Source organism: Lemur catta, chromosome 2, assembly GCF_020740605.2.
Source record: "Lemur catta isolate mLemCat1 chromosome 2, mLemCat1.pri, whole genome shotgun sequence".
NCBI lineage: Eukaryota > Metazoa > Chordata > Mammalia > Primates > Lemuridae > Lemur > Lemur catta.
Genome location: NC_059129.1, coordinates 46861315 through 46878158, shown reverse-complemented (window position 1 = coordinate 46878158; position 16844 = coordinate 46861315). Strand labels below are relative to the sequence as shown.

Here is a 16844-nt window from a genome sequence, read left to right as displayed (position 1 = left end):
TGGCCATGGACTACAATGTACTGTACAATAGGATTACAAAGTATAAAATACTATGTGTGAGACCAAGCCTGGAACGCAGACACAGAAGCAAAGATAGGAACTGGTAAGGTTGGTAGGATAAAGGATGCTACTTCTTATGTAAGTTTTCTGTGACGGTTCTAGGCTGTTCTTGCAACAAAACCGGAAAAATGATTAAGAATGCAAGACAAAAAGGAGGAGTAACAATGATCAGATCTCAAAGGGCCGAGGGCTCAGAGTGGGGCTTCCCAGAGGAGCAGTGCTCCAGGTGGGGCACCGAAGGATGGACAGAATTTCAAGTAGCGGGGGAAGCGGTGGCCTGATACACGACGCGGTGGTCGCTTAAGGATGAAGGGGATGAAGAGCACACAGAAGGAAAAGCTGCGGTTAAAAAAAGGCTCTCCGTGATGTAAAAGCGGCTTTGAACTGGAAAGGGAAGGGGCAGATCCACCCCTGGGTGGGCCATTGTTCGTCCCGATGCTGACTTTTTCCCTCTCCCTTCCCAGACTGAGGCCTCAAACTAGAGGTTGCCCCTCATAACCATGGCCGCGCCAAGCCGGCCGCGCCCCTCAACAAGATGGCGACTGAAGTAGTCCCACCTCCCGCTGCCTCGGCAGCCAATGAGAGAGAACCACAAAGACTTGCGCATGCGTGGTGCGACTTGGTGAGCGCGTCCAGTAATGACTGGAGGAGCCCGGCAAGTAACATGACTAAAAAGAAGCGGGAGAGTCTGGGCGTCGCTCTAGAGGTGAGGGGAGAAGTGGGGGTTGGGCCACATCATTAGCTGCCTTCTCCCGCGGGGTCACGGGTCGGCCGGGCTGTAAGTTCGAGGAGGAGCCAAGGGGAGGAGGTGAGGGCGACGCCGGTGTGGGAGAGGGGCGCGCGGGGTGAGAAGGCCCGAGAGGGTCCCCGGCGAAGGGACATGGGAAGGACGGGGGAGCCGAAGGTGAGGGAGCCCGGGGAGCTGCCAGATGGGGGAACCGGAGGCGAGGGGACCTGGGGGAAGAGACATGAAGGTGAAGGGGAATCCCAGAGAAGGCAGGGCACAGAAGTGAAGGGACCCAAGGTGGGGGGATGGAAATAAGGAAGACCCGAGGAGAGACTTGTAAACGGAGAGTCACCAAACGGGGTGGTTACTCGGAGGTGAAGGGGACCCCAAAGAAGTACGGACCTGTAGGTGAAGGGAACTCCCAAAAAGGCCAGGACCCATAGGTGAGGGAGGCCACGCTGTTTAGTATATTCCTGGTGACAGCGATCCCCTGAGGGGGGAAATTTTTCCTCTAGGATACCGATTACTTTGGGAACCTTTGTGAAGAGAATCTGTAAAGAGAATCCTGGAATTGGTGATGTTACCGAAGGGCTTAGAAATAATTTACTGCATATGGAACGGGAAGAAAAGTGATGCGTACTGAGCAACTACTATATGCTGTTAATACTTTCACTTGCATTCTGTTAATCCGCCCTGCGAGCCTGTGAGTTTGTACAGATGAGGAAACAGGTTTCAAGCAGAACCCAGGGTGAAGTGGTGGAGGTGGTGGGGCTAGAATCTAGCTCAGGTGGTCTTCCTGGAAGTACATTTTGCTTCCCTGCTTCAGTTCCCTTTTAGGGCATCCTCCCAGAGGTAGCAAGAAAGGTACAGGCTAATACGGTCTTCAGGCTTCACTGCAGAGGTCAGTGATTCTCAAACTTCAGAATGCACAGAATCACTTAAAGCCCTGGTTAAGAATGGAGAGTTGAACTGTTCCCACACCCTGAGTAATTCAGTAAGACTTGGGTGTGCATTTTAAACAAGAAATCTGCATTTTTCACAAGCCACACACACCCATGCTGATGTAAGTGGTTTTATTAATAGTAGCACCCCTAGAGAAATGTTGGCCTACTTGATAGGAAAAAAAGGTTGATGGAAATGTGAGTCTTGAGGATAGTTTATGAGTGGTGAAACAAGATGGCACTATGTATTGGGAAGAGCACACACTTGATCGATAGCCTGTATTACCACAACAAGCTGCTGCGACAGAGAAACCCTAAAACTCAGTGACTTCAAGAACAGGACAGTTTGAGGTTTTTTTCTTACAGGCTAGAGCAGGGGTCAGCAGACATTGTTGGTTATGGGTCATTAAATATTTTAGCCTTTGCAGGCCACATGGCCTCTGTTGCAACTACAGTCGATCCTCTTTATTCATGGATTCCGTAATTCTGAATTTGCCTACTGGCCAGAATGTATTTGTAGCCCCAAAATTAGTACTCATGGCACTTTTGCAGTCATTCACTGGCAAATGCAAAGCAGCAGAAAAAGATTTCAGTCACCTGAGGTCCATGTTCTCAGCCAAGGTTGAACAAGTGATGCTCTGCCTTCTTGTTTCCTCTGTCGAACTATAAACAAGTATCTTTTTTTTTTTTTTTTTTGAGACAGAGTCTCGCTTTGTTGCCCGGGCTAGAGTGAGTGCCGTGGCATCAGCCTAGCTCACAGCAACCTCAAACTCCTGGGCTTAAGCAATCCTCCTGCCTCAGCCTCCTGAGTAGCTGGGACTACAAGCATGCGCCACCATGCCCGGCTAATTTTTTCTATATATATTTTTAGTTGTCCAGATAATTTCTTTCTATTTTTAGTAGAGATGGGGTCTCGCTCTTGCTCAGGCTGGTCTCAAACTCCTGACCTCGAGTGATCCACCTGCCTCAGCCTCCCAGAGTGCTAGGATTACAGGCGTGAGCCACCGCGCCCGGCCACAAGTATCCTTTTTGTGATCTATTTAGTGCCCTGGTTTTTCATTCTTGTGCTTTTTATTGGTGATTTTGCTGTTTAAAGTGGCCCCCAAGCATAGTGCTGAAGTGCTGTCTAGTGTTCCTAAGTGCAAGAAGGCTGTGATGTGCCTTACAGAGAAAATAAGTTTCTTAGATAAACTTTGTTCAGGTTTGATGTAACTCATGAGATAACTCAGTACTGCATGTGCTATTGGCTGTAAGTTCAATGTTAATGAATCAACCATATATATTAAATAAGGTCACTTTAAGCATAAACACACATAAAACAAGGTCTTATATGGGTCAGTTGCTGAAAATGTTGTGACCAGAAGCTTGCAAGAACCTAACCTGGTTCAGTGTTTGCTAATTCAATGTTGATGGCAACTTTCTAGAACTACCATGAACAGCAAGAACCAACTGTACTCATATATCATATAGGCTGCCTTAACACAAAAGCAGCCTTAGGCAATATGTAAATGATGGATGTGGCAGTGGTTCAGTAAAGCTATATTTACGAAAACAGGCAGTGGACTATTTGGCCCACAGACCATAGTTTGCCAGCCCCTGGTCTAGAGTACCAGGACCTTGGTGGTTCTGACAGATTCCCTCCATCTGTGGTTCTGACAGATTCCCTCCATCTGTGGTTCTGCGATCTCCCAGGGCCTTGTTACCAACTTATCAATGGAACCAGGATGCATCCTGTTGATGTGTCCACTGGCAGGGAAAGAGAGAGGATGGAGGAAACACACTCACTGTCTTAAGGATCCTGGGCCCAAACTGCCCACTTGCCACTGGCAAGAACGAAGATGTGTGGCCCCACCTCACTGCAAGGGGGGCTGGGAAAGGCATTCACCAGTCAGGCGGCCACATGCCCAGCTATGGCTCAATTACTGTGGAAGAAGGGACTAGCGTGTTTTAGTGGATATCCTGCAGGCTCCACTGCAGATCGCACCTTACCTCACTTCACAGTGTGGCTGTAAGGATTAAATGAGACAATATGTGTAAAGTGCCTAGCACATGCCAGGGTTGGTAATCAATAAATGGTAGCTCTTTCTTACTTGGTAGCCTTTGCCTTTGTAGTTCTTTTGCATCCTTTCACAATGGTTAAGTCAACCCCCTTGTTGGGGCTTTAGTTTCCTTATCTGTAACATGAAGGTGTTCAGCTTCTCCAGGGCTTACAAACTCACTGACTATGGGGCAAATACAGATCACAGATGTCTTTTGTTTTGCTGACACTGATTTATTAAAAGTGTTTTTAATTTGGTGGGGCATGTGTTTTCTTAGTGCCTTATACCAGGGCAGATTTACCCATTTTTTTACCCTCTCCATACCACTATAGATATTTATATTTGCCAACTTGGTCTCTAAGGTTACCTTTTGCTTGGAAATTTAAAGATTTGAGATCTGTAACTGTGTGCCTGGCTGTCTCCCTGCACTTGCTCCTCCGTTGCCCCCAGCAGATCTGAGTATTGAATGTGCAGTGATGCTCAGTAGCAGTAGATATTGTCCTCTTATTAAAAGTCGTGTGCTCAGAGCCAATGAAGTGGTTATTTAATCAAAAATGTTTGTTAATCTGACGAGTGCAATAAAACCCCCACAAGTGAGTGATCTCGGCACCTGCAAACAGTCTCCACTTGTAATGAAGCAATTACCAAGCAGGCAGCACTGGCTCAGGCCAGCTGTACCTCACAGTCACCTCTTAGGATAACCAAGGCACCTTCTAGCTTCCCTACTTACGGTTCCTTTTATTCAACTCCTTTGCCACCATGTGAGAGCTCAGAGTTGGAAAAAACTGACTGTGAGTTTTAGTTTCTGAGAGTTTATTCTGAATAACAAGAGAAAATTATAGTTCACATGAAAAATCACCAGCCCTCGTACTGATTTTAATGTTGTGTGGGAGGAGGGAAAGATTGTATTTCAGTCTAAACTGATGGGAGGATTCTGGCTGAGGGAAAGGTTGCATTTCAGTCTCAACTGATAGGAGGATGTAAAACCTGTTTATGTTTTTTGATCTCTGATGATGGCAGTGAGCTGTTACTTGGTCATTGTATTTTTCTTTCGTAGCTGGACTGTTCAACCTGGTGTCTTTAGATGTTTCAACAACCAGTTGGTCTTAACAGATGTATGATGTCTTAGCCGACATCTTAAAGGGGATAACTTGGTTAGATCTGGTTCCTAGAACAAAAATCTATCAGTTTGGAAAGCTTTTAGCTACAAGTTACAGAAAACTGACCTCAGTGACTTAAGCAAATAGGAGTATACGTCCCCTCATAGAAATTTGTAGGTAGGTGGCTACTGGCATTGGCTCAAAAGCTCAGCTGTGTCAGGGCTGGTATTTCTGCATGCTCTCACCTGTTTCCTCATAGTCACAAGATAGCTGCCACAGCTCCAGTCATCATATTCAACTTTAAGTCAGTAAGAAGGAAAAAGCAACAATAACAGTTTGTCCCTTTTATCAGCAAAGCATAAGCTCTCCCAGGAGTCTCTGGGAGATGGGAATATCTCATTGGCCAGAACCGGGTAATGGCCAACCCAACTGCAGTGAGGCTGGGAAAGCATCTGTTGGGATTTTCTAACGTCTGTAGAGGAGATGGGCAAAGAAGGAGGGGTTGGGAATCAGTGTTGGGTTGGCCAACTAACAGTATCTGCTGTAAGGAATAAAAGTTAATGGGAGTCATTTAAAATTCACTGGAATCCTTACTAGAAAGAGAAGGCAGATGATTTACAATTAAAGAGAGGTGGTAGGCTGAGGGGAGAAGATGGCCTAGGCCAGGACGAGCGCCAGGAGCAAAGGAGCCTTGACCCTTGTAGTCATTTGTTTAATGGCAGCCGCTGCTGTAAGCTCCGTGAGGGCAGAGAGGGCAGAAGCACTAAGTGTGGGTGAAGACAGTCTCAGCTCTGGAGCAGGCTGTGCGCGGGGCTGAGGGAACCTACCAATGTTCTGAGACAAGGGCTGGAAGCAGCTTAGTGGACCATCGATAAATATTTGCTGAATTGGCTTGACTGGCAGGAGGAGGCACTCGAACCTTCCACCCTGACGTCTGGGCCCAGTGGAGTGGTTCAGTGGTCAGAGGTCAGGAGGCCACAGTAGAGCAGGTGGTGAGACACCACCTCGCTGGGGAGCCCCAGGCCGGGGGCTGGGAGAAAGACTTGCAGCGTGTGGAGACTGTTCAGGGGCCACTGACCATTAAATGAGCCTCACCTGCTGCCAGGCAAAAGCGACAGGTCGCCATCGGGCAGGTGATTTCTCTCGGCAGCCTGTGTCTGGCTCCACGCCACTTGACGGGGTCAGGAGACTAAAACCTCATTACCTAACGCGGCTGGATGTCAGCATGTGTGGAGTGGCTGTTTGCCAGCATCTTAATTAATGAATTCATAAGGCTCGGGGTGGATGCCAGGTCTTGAAAAGTGCTTTGAGCCTTTCAGCAATGAAGAAGCTTTTGCTAATTTATCAAAAAATAGATACTGGGGGAAAGATGAGAAAACAAACCCCACACAGTATTCTGGCCCAGGGACAGCTGGAGGCTTCAGGCAAGGACTGACTCGGGGCTCTACTTCCAGAGCTGCCCAGCCTCGTCTCAGCACGCCGGGAGGTCTCGGCGCTCTCCTGGGCCTCAGCAGGGCCCCTCGCCTTCCTGACCAGTGTCCTGAGAAATGACAAGCCCCTTGGCTCTCTCTGCTCTTCCTGAAAATTGTTCATTGATTCAAAATGGGAAGGTTTGCCGTCTGTATCTGCACAAACTGGGAGACAAGTTTCTCACGGGCCTGTTGAATTGGGGACCCATGAGCAGAGGTTTGTTTTCTTCCCCCACAGAGCCCTGTGAGCGTCCTCCCTGGAAAAACATCCCTCAAACGGTAATGGGCCCCTTGGGGTTCGGGGCTGGTCACCTGGAAAATTGAGGCCCTAGACTCCCATGTGACTTGGCTGTGTGGCCTGGAGGCCCCAGATGGAAAGCCCCAGCTCTCTTGCCAGAGACCATCTGGACAGGCACTCTGGCTTCTTTAACCATTATAATAAATGTCCTGGGGCCTCCTGATGTGTGAAGATGAGTGGATTTCCAGAAATCCAGTTCCCAGGCTGCTGGGGCTGGAGATGAAACAGCTGACACCACTCTCCAGGCTGTGCATTAGCAAGTGAAAGGGAAGGCTTTGATACCCATGAGAAAAGAAGGGTTTATCAGGCCCAACTAGCCCACCTTTTTCCTTCTTGACACTGGATCTGTTTGGTGTGAATTTTGGAGGGTGCTTTGACAGTTTAAGTGATTTGGAGGTGGGTGCTGGGGATGTTTGGGAAGCCGAGAGTTGGTGCAGTGCGAGGGCAGATGTTGGGCTCCTGTCTCCTCCATCTCAGAGCAAACAGATTTCAGGCAGCTCTTCCCTCACAGAGAGTATCTGTCATGTGAACAGAGACTAAGCAGAGCCCTGAGCAAGATTATTCGGAGTAGAGACTCTGTTGAAGCCAGATCAGCAAGCTTAGATGGGCTTCAGCTGGGATGTGGAATGACTTTGTTCCACAGAACTCTTCTTTGTCTTGAATGTTCCCATAAGGGATTTTGGAGAAAGAGCTTAGAGTGGTGGAAAGAGCATAAGCTCTGAAGCAGAAAAACCCAGATTCAGACCCAGTTCTGCTGCTTCCCAATTATACAACCTTGGGCAAGTTGCTGGAAATCCGTGTGTGGGAAGGTTGCTCCTTTGTCAGATGGGGATAGTCCCTTCCTCAAAGGGTGGATGCAAACTTGGGAGAGTGCACGTGAAGCCGCCCACAACCTGCCTAGCCCAGGGTGAAGGTGTGGAGGTTGTGCCCAGGATCTAGGGTCGCTGTGAGCTGGTGCTTCTCTGCTGGTCCATGTGGGGTGGTAGTGAAGGGCCCAGGTCCCCATTTACTGCCTGTGTGACCCTGGACAAGTTACTTCATCCCCATAGGTCTGAGTTTCCTCATCTGTAAAATGTGGATACTAATAATACTACCCACCTCACAGGGCGGCAATGAGCAGTGTGTGAGTTAATAGGGACAAAGTGCTTAGACAGTGCCTGGCACATAGTACACACCACACAAGTGTTGGCTGCTGCTGTCACTGTTGTGGTTTAGTTTTGCATGGACTTTTAGTTTCCGGAGGCTGCTTTGACCATGCTATGTCACCAGACATGTGAGGCTCCGTGACTTGAGTTTGGCTTAAGTGCCCTGGCACCATGTTTTTTATTAGAAGGTCTCAATGCCCTACAGGACCTGGCCAGGCAGGTGCAGGACATGCCCCATGACCACTCTCTGACCCTGGAGACAAACCCGTCCCCAGCAACCTCTGTCACTCACTGGCCAGAAGATCCCGAGGGCAAGGCTAGAGAGACAGAAAATGACTTCCTCAACCAGAAAGCAGAGTTGCCTGCATGGCCTAGAGTCAAGCCCAAGGGTGCCTTCTGCCCTTCCCCAGAAGGACTGGCCCTAGACAGCGGCACGTTAGGGAGGGGGCACAGAGCCACCTCCCGGGCTGTCTAGATGCTCTGTGGGAGCACCGGTCAGTAGGAGAACGGAGTGAACAGCAGCCTGTGGCTCGTACTGTCTCATTCCTGTCAACAGAATAAAAGCTACATGTGAGGCCCCGGCGGCAGCCAGCCCTGGAGTCGGCACCCCTCGGGGTGACCTGGCCGGCACGCTCAGGCAGTCGTCTGTGTGCCAGAGGGACAAGGTTTCCTGCCCCCACAGAGGCCTCATTTGGGGCTTTGATTCTGAGAGGCTCTACACTCCTGAAAAGATGCCTCACGGGATTTCAGGCGAATTTTACAGTTTCTCTTAACACAGTTTTATGGTGTATGGGACCCCAGGGAGAGTCCCCTAAAGCTCTGAGCATAAGGTGATAGTCCCAAGTCAGGTGGCAGAAGGGACTGTGCCGGCTGGCCCTGGGCGACTGAACTGCTGGGCCTGAGTGGGCTGCTCGGAGCTGCATCCAAGGGAGGGCGCCCAGGGAAGGCCGCAGGAAGAGTGATGGCTGGACACGAAGAAACCCTCCCTTCCCTTGGCATCTGCCAGCAGGAGTGACGGCCGTACTTGCCTGGGGCCTTGTCCCGGCACCCCTCAGGCCTACAGTGCAGCCTCTGCCGACCTTGACTGCCAGGCTGACTTCACATCTGCTCGTTCTTCCGCAGGAAACATTCCCACCTCTGTGGAGAATCCTTGGTCGGTCTCATCGTTCTCCTCACTGAGCCTCTCCTTCACCCCCCAGGCTTTAATTCCTTAGTCTGTGCTCAAATAAGGAAAAGCAGCAGTTCTCATACTGACTGTGTGGTAGTATCACTTGTGGGGCTTTTTTGGTGAAAGTACAAAAGTACTGGATCCCAGTCTCCAGGCCCTCCTCTTCCAGGCCCTGCTGCCTGAGGGATGCTCTGGCCCCTGCCCTGCCCTGCCCTGTGTGCCTCTTCCCTCCTCCCGCTTCCCTGGTACTCTGCTTCCCCTCTGCCTAGGCGCGCTCCCCAGCAGTGCCCCCGGGCAGCTTTGAGCTGCTGCAGGTCTCTGGGTCAAGAATAGACTTTCTAGAAGGACACTGCACACTCACCACGGTCCCGAACTGCTTGCACAAGGCTTTACACACATCGACCAAGGCCTCAATCTGTGCAAAGTGCCAGAGGCACAGTTTGCTAACTTATGGGAAATTCATAGTACCACCTTTCTTACTTCCCACGGGGCCCTGTGCCCCCTGCAGCCCTCTCTCACCTGCTGACTCGTCTCCATGACTGACACACAGCACTCTTTTTCCCTGTGTGAAAATTGACCTTGGTTTTCTAAGTATAAATATAACACGCAGACACCTCTTAATGTTATTGCATATTGGGGCTATCTGCTCTCTGTCCCCACACTGTCCCTGCATGAGTGCCATCTAGGTCCCTGCCTTGGCTGTCTCCACTTTGCCCGTGACAGTCACAGCCAGTAATGATGCCCCGTGTAGCTCCAGGCAAGTCCTAGCCCTTGAGCCAGTCGTGGGCCAGCCAGGGCTCTTCCCTGCCACTCGCCTACCATCCAGCCTCTTGCACGAGAGTCCTGTGAATCTCCGTAGCCTTCGGAGTGTAACCTTCCCTTCCCACTTGGTCGGATCCCTTGCATTGGGCGTCTTTCTGCCTTAGTCCCCGGGCTTCACATGCCTGCTCCCAGCTTAGCTGGGTGCCACCCTGCCTAGAGCCATGGTGTGGGTGAACCCTGACTCTGGCTGCCAGGCTCCACCTGCCATTCCACATTTCCTCCGATGCCCACTGGTGCCCAGCCCTCACCTGAGTCTGTTCTTGCCTTGGACACTGCTCCAGTCCTCTCACCCTCGGGTTCCACCAGGCCCTGCACCTGCAACTTTGCGCTGGCTCCAGAGCCGCACCCCAGCTTCATCCCCAGGCAGGGCCACGCGGTTCCCAGCATGCCGTGTCCTGAGCCAGCTGGGCAGGGAGGCCTTGCTGTCTGATGGTCCACCCTGCAGGCCCCCCCTGCTGACCCCTCCATGGACTCAGAGGAATGGCCACATCTAGGCCAGAGGGGCTCCCCTCCCTCTGCTGCCAGCTAGCAGCCAGTGGAGATTCCTCGCCACCTCACACCCCCTTCTGTCACCTCCTCTTACTCTTACTCTTGCCACAAAATAACTCAGTTTCTTATTGTTCTCCAAAGATCCAGTGAAAACCACTCCCTGATAATGATAGCGAACACTGAACTCTTGCCACGCGGTGCACTGTTCTGAGCACCTCACCTGCGCTGCTTCATAGCATCCCCAGCCCAGCTCTTTGAGATATGAAACATGGTTGTCTTTGTTTTACACAGGAGTCAACTGAAGCACAGCACTAAGGAACTCGCCAGTCACACTGCAAGCGAGTGACAGAGATGGGGCGCTGATCGTAGCCTGTGCTCCTTACTGCTACACTTAACACAGCACCACAATTTCAGGCGTCCATGCACTTGGGCTCCCAACTGCTTGCCCAGCTTTAAGCCTTACATTTCTGGAATCTTCTTGATATTTGTCTCTTAATCTGGTCCTAACCCCTGTGTCTTCTGTTCTGGTCCTGGCTGTCCTGTCCTCTGTTGCCTTCAGCCTGGTGGCAGGGAGAAAGCAAACCAAGAACCACAGGTTTGAGTTGGGTAATCTGCAAAAGGCATAAGCCATGTACATTTAGTTAAGAGTTGACTGAAAATCCAACGAGAGACTTCCTTTAAGGCCCATTTTCTGGATCCTCTCCCACTTTTCAGGGCCCATCTTGCTGGGTCAGCTTTGCTCTTGTAGCCACCACTCCTGACCCCAGTCACAACTAAAAGAAGCATCCGGACCCTCCCTGCCTCTGCTGCCAGGTCCCCTGGCGTCTCTGCACCCATTATTACATCTGCTCGAGAGCTGGATTCTGTCTTAGCAAATGCTGCAGGGTGTTTGATTGCCAGCTTCCTGGACGGGGCCCAAGAGGGTCACCTTCTGAGGATAGGCTTGTGGCCTGCTGAAGAGCCTCCTGACAGCCTCAGCCTCCCTCCACTCAGCCCACGTCCAGCAGCTGTGTTACAAAGAGGGGAGCTGGCTGTTTAGAAGGGAATCAGAGAGAGCTGTCAGCAGGACATAAATATTCATAGAAGGAGGTTAGAACTCGAGTCCCTAAAACCTTGATTTGTGTTCGACCGTTTAAGCCTCATTAAAAAGTGGCAAATGAAAGTGGGGATATTCAGTGGAACTGCAGATAAATTGGACTTGTTCAGATAAAGGCCCCCAACTGCCAGCTCCACAGGCCCTGCCCAGAACATGATGGCAGATTGGCTTGGCCACTTGTGGTTTGCCAATCTCAATTTTAAGATTTTGCTTAGCATGAGTTCCTGGCCTAGCTCTGGGGCAATTACCACTTGTTTGGGCACCTGGTAGCCTTCCAGAGGTGTTTAGGGATAGAAATCCCCAACCTGCTCCCTCCCCAGAAGGCCATGCAAACCTGGGCCTGGCCCATAGGGCGGCAGGGAGAAATCTAACCTAGGACTAAGACTTGCACTGGGTAATCTGCGGAGTGCGGAATTGACGTGCACCTCTAGTTGCTTCTCCTTCCTCTAGCCTCTTCCAGCTTCTGTGGGCATGAGGGAGGGTTTCAGACTCCAGTTACCACATGAGACCTAACCCCCTTGGTCCTATCCATGCCCAACCCCACTCATTCTGACTAAAAGTACAAAGACTGCCCCAGGCCAGGCCTTGTGGGCACAAAGAGGAGACAGATGGCACTGTGACAGAAGCTACAAACTCAGGCACCCTCAGGGACCAGGCAAGCCACATACACAAGTGGGATGGGCCAGTCTGTGGGCTAGTCTTGACCTGTGGGCTGCCGGGTTACACCATCTAGGGGCTTCTAGAATTGGGACGATGAGGTTTGGACACAAACAGGAAGGGCAACCTAGAATATGCTCAGCCTGATGACATAAAGGCCGATTAATTGGCCGAGGGAAGGAGAGTAGAACCCGTCCAGCCAAGGGCAGCCGGGAAGGCCTCATGGAGGAGATAGAGCATCAAGAATTAAGCTTTATTTGGGACCCTAAGTGGAATCTGGTGCCCTGATTGTGGCTTCTACACCACAGGAAGGAAATAGCAAGCCTCAGGGTCCTGAGGGGCCGGGCTGTATGCCTTGGGGAGTGTTGCTGTGATGGTGGAGCACATGGTGGCCTGAAGCACTGCGTCAGGCTGTGGCTTTCCCTGATCCAATCAGTGTGCTTGTCCCTGCGGTGCACGTTCCAGGAAGGCCTTGGGCCTCCCCAGGGACAGCCCCATCTCCTGGCTGGGCCTGTTTCCCAGGACAGCCCTCCCTTTGGGTGCCCATTAGCAGAGAAATGACACAATTAACCAGGCAATTAACTCAGAGCTCTCCAGTTGCTCCCTCCCACAGGGTCCTGTTTATGGAGCTGGAGTTGGCAGTGGCTGGGGCTGCAGGGAAGGGGGTGGATGATGTGTCATTTGCCAGGCCTCAGGAAGGGGGAAAATGGCTGGCCCAGAAGTGGCCGAGATGGGTGCTGGCCAGGGAGAGGGAGAGAAGGCCCAGACACTTGGAATGCAACTCTCCTGACCCCCAGCCCCCGAATGCCTGCCTGGGCCCCCCACCCTGCCCAGCCGTTCAGGGAGGCAGGGATTCTCACTTGCAGTCATCAGTTACTGTCCCTGCAGGGGTAGCTCCAGAAAGGAATGGAGCAGAGAACTGGCTGAGAAGGAGAGGTGTTCCCCATTCTGACTCAGAAAAGTCATTGCATGTAGAGGGCCTGTTCTCCCATTTGTGAAGTGGAGGTCATATTTGCTATCCCTCCCAGGGATGTGGTGAGCAAACATTTTCCCACGACTCAAATATTTCCCCAAGAACACATCTCTGAAACTCTACTCAAAACAAATGGAAGAACAGATACCATAGCTATTTTGCCACACAAATTACAGCTACCTTGATGATAGACAACATTTTTGCACAAGGATCAAATCAGAAAAAAATAGAAGTGTTCTTGAATTGCATTTTTTTACTTAGTAATTTTTATTGATTCTCATAGATAAATATATATATTCTTACAACTTAGACTCCATTATTCTAATAAGATGAAGTATGCCAATGAGAAAGACACCCGCTTTTTGGCCTCTAGGTGCCCAGTTGCCCATCCCCAATGTGCGTGCAGTGCTTTGGAAGCCACTGAGCCTTCTCACAGCGTCTCATTTCATTCTGGGATACACCTGTGGGGCAGGTGCGTGCTACATTCAGGGCTCTGGTCGTCTCATTGTGGGCCCAACTGGGGCGTTGTGCTGGGGAGACAGAGCTGACTGCGGGGGCTGTTCCTCTCTGCCCCCTACCTGTGCCTGGCTCAGAGGGTCAGGACAGCTGAGACCCTGGGTAACACCCACTGCTGTTTCCAGGGAAAGCACGCCTGGGTGCCCTGCCCAGCAAAAATTAATGTGTGTGGGGGGGGGGCAGCTCTCCCCAGCTGATCCTGGTGTTTTAAACGCTAAAAGCCTGCGCAGCCCACTGCTATCTGCTGTGTATTTCAGATCGATGGGCTAGAGGAGAAGCTATCCCAGTGTCGCAGAGACCTGGAGGCTGTGAACTCCAGGCTCCACAGGGCAGAGCTGAGTCCAGAGGCCAGGTAATGCTCCTGCCCAGCCACCTCACCCTTCCCTGTCCCTGTCCCTTGTAGCTCCCCTGGGTCCCCAAAGTGGACTAGGCCTGAGACAGAGTGTTTGGGTTTCTGGCCTCTGAGCTTCAGTCCCCTGCCTACCGAGACCTGAGCCCTTGTCCCCCTTGTCCAGCCTGGTGTGCCAGCTATCCCTTAGGTGGGAAAAAGGAAGTGGGCTTGAGTCATAAAACTCCTTCTCCCCTCACAGGAGGTCTCTGGAGAAGGAGAAAAACAGCCTGATGAGCAAAGCCTCCAACTATGGTAAGAAAGTTCCCTTCAGTTACCAGCCCCAACCTGCAATCCCTAAGGGTTGGGAGGTGTCAGACAGCCCAGGGAACCTGACAAGGTGGCAGGGAGCAAGGGGGTTCTTCAGGAGGGTGCCAGCCCCCAAAAGGCTACAGAAACTCACTGTAGGCCCAGCAGCCTGGGAGGAGAGCCAGGTTTGCTTTTTGTTCCAAGGGAGGACAAGAGATGGCCTATGGGTCTGTCTGCTCTTTGGGAAGAAGGGGTATGGCTGTAGCTAGGTCCAGGAAAGACTCATCCACCCAGACTTTGGAGGTATGTCTTCCCTCCACCCTCCCTGGAAAACCCTGCAAGGAAGATGGGGGTGAAGGAGGATGGACCTCCCACTTGGGTGCAGGAAGGGCTCCTGTGGGTGGAGCGATGCTGCCACCTTCTGGGCACTGGGGACAGAGCCGAGTGGAGGCCAGGCGCACCCCCACCCCCAAGCTGGAGCTAAACAGGGCTGGGCCAGGGTAGGTGCGCTGGGCCCCAGGCTGCGTGGCCTGCCCAGAGCTGGTTTGCTGGTTCCTTCTTCGCCCGCCCTCACAGGTAGGGTTGGACATCGGTTTCCCCTCAAGTTTAGCAGTTTTCACACAAAATCACATCACCACTCAGTTTAGGCCTCACAGAGTACCAGCCACTTGCATGTCACATGGAGGGGATGATTAGGTACAAGTGTGGCTATGGAACAGCAGGATTGACTTCTCTAGAGTTGAGACCAACTACCTTATGGGTACAAACTGCCTCCTCTTAGCACCCTAGTGCCTGCTCAGCAGGGCACCCGGCAGAGGGCAGGGACTCAGGAGGCACATGTGGCCCTGCCTGGCACTTACTCTGTCGTCAGGCCCAGGGAGGTCCCAGCTGCCCTCAGAGTTTCTAGTTGGCCAGATGAGATGCCTGGAAGGATAAATACCACAGAGCCAACCCCGTGACAGGCAAGAAGACTCACTGGTGATGTCACACCACCTCCTAGCTTTGCTCTCAGGTGTGGCCTTTTTGGTGACCCCTCACCCACCCCATCCTCAGCTTCAGCTGCATTTGAAGAGAAATGGTTGAGCAACATTGGGCGTGACCTTAGTAGGCCGGGATCTGTAGCCAGAAGGGCATGAGGATCTGGGCAGGGTCAGGGTCATTTTTATGGGCAAGGAAGTGGCTGGAAGGGGACACCTCTGCCCTCAGCAATGTGTGTACCCACTTGTTGGAGAGGGAGAGGCAGAGGCAGACGAGAGCAATAGATGGGTCTAACCACCTGGCCCATCCCCACCCTCTTTTCTCCCAGAGAAGGAGCTAAAGTTGCTTCGGCAAGAGAACCGGAAGAACATGCTGCTCTCTGTGGCCATCTTCATCCTCCTGACCCTTGTCTATGCCTACTGGACCACCTGAGCCTGCGATTTCCCCACAGCCAGCGCGGCTTCCCCTCGGCCCTTTTGTCAGGACCGAGCAGGCCTTTCAAGCCTCATGAGGACCAAGGTGCTGGGGGCATTTCCCCTGCCTGGGTGTTCAAGCATGGCTTCCTGTCGGCCCCGCCCCTCCTGCCTCCCCGGCCTGTTCTGGGGCCTGGGTCTCCAGACGGACATGGTGCTGGCTCCTCCCTGAGCCCAAGGGAGCGGCAATAAAGAACACCAGGCTGCTGCCGTCTGCTGAGTAAATGTCAGGATCTGACTGCATGGGGCGGGGGGAGAGTGGTGGCAGGGTTTGCACTCAGGAATCAAGAGATGTTCAAAGGAAAGCTCCGGCTTAGAATTCAGAAGGGGGGAGAGGGGGCGCTGGGCCAGTCCCGAGCTTCAGTGGGAAGTAAGGAGACAGCAGGAAGCACTGTCCAAGCCCAAACAGTGCTGGGAGCCACTTGCAGACATTGTGCCACCCGTCTGTCCCCTCACCAGTCAGTCTTGCCCTCCATTCGGTGCCATCGGCTATAATTATGGTAGAAAAAAATGCAGCCTGTGCAGCGAAGGGCAACTTGGGGACTTGAAGTGGTCATGCGGAGGTCCCAGTGGAGCGCAGAGTTAATCCATCTTCGAGCGGCAGGCAGGCTGTCGAGGCCTGTGAGTGGGCAGCAAGAGCCACGGTAATGACCAGACTTATGAAGACAGGGGGCAGGAAACCCGCTGGGGTTTGCAGTGAGAAGTGGTGGGGGTGGGGCTGACTGGAGGGGCAGCCTAGGCAGAGCAGCAAACACAGACATCACCCCGCGCCCCTAAGCACACCCCCCAACTTAACTACCAGCTTGGGGTCAGGAGGTTGGGAGGCCGCAGCAAGGCAGAGTAGTGTAAGGAAGGGCTTGGTAGCTGAAATTAATTAAGTAAAAACAAGGAAAGGAGCTGCCTGGGGGGCTAAGGCTGTGAAACATCAAGGAGAGACCCTCAAGGCCAGGATGAAGGAGCCCAGCAAAGTATAGTCAGGCCTTAGGGGAAACCCAGCACCCGAGTGAACTAACCGTGGAGAAACCGTAGCCCGGAGCACCTGCACGGCCCCCACCCTAAGTGCAGCCCTCCTCAGGGGGAAGAGGCTGGCCAGGGTCAGCAAAACCATCACTCCCTCCCTCCTTTCCCTCTGTCTAGTGACACTAATTGGTCTGACGCTTCTGTTATTTTAGTCACACAGCCTGATCCTGGATTGTCAGTGCCACCTTGGAGTGAGCTGTGTGATTTATATAAGGGGGGGGCAGGTGCCTCTCTGC

The 16844-nt window shown here is 52.2% G+C and overlaps 1 protein-coding gene across 1 annotated transcript; it reads left to right on the top strand.

Annotated features, from left to right (window-relative positions):
* Positions 1-670: 670 nt before the first annotated feature.
* CCDC167 (coiled-coil domain containing 167) lies at positions 671-15794 on the top strand. The gene is made up of 4 exons (XM_045541879.1): positions 671-766; positions 13758-13852; positions 14091-14143; positions 15444-15794. The coding sequence occupies exons 1-4, from the start codon at positions 725-727 to the stop codon at positions 15545-15547; spliced, it is 294 nt and encodes a 97-aa protein (XP_045397835.1). The 5' UTR covers positions 671-724; the 3' UTR covers positions 15548-15794.
* The last annotated feature ends 1050 nt before the right edge of the window (positions 15795-16844 follow it).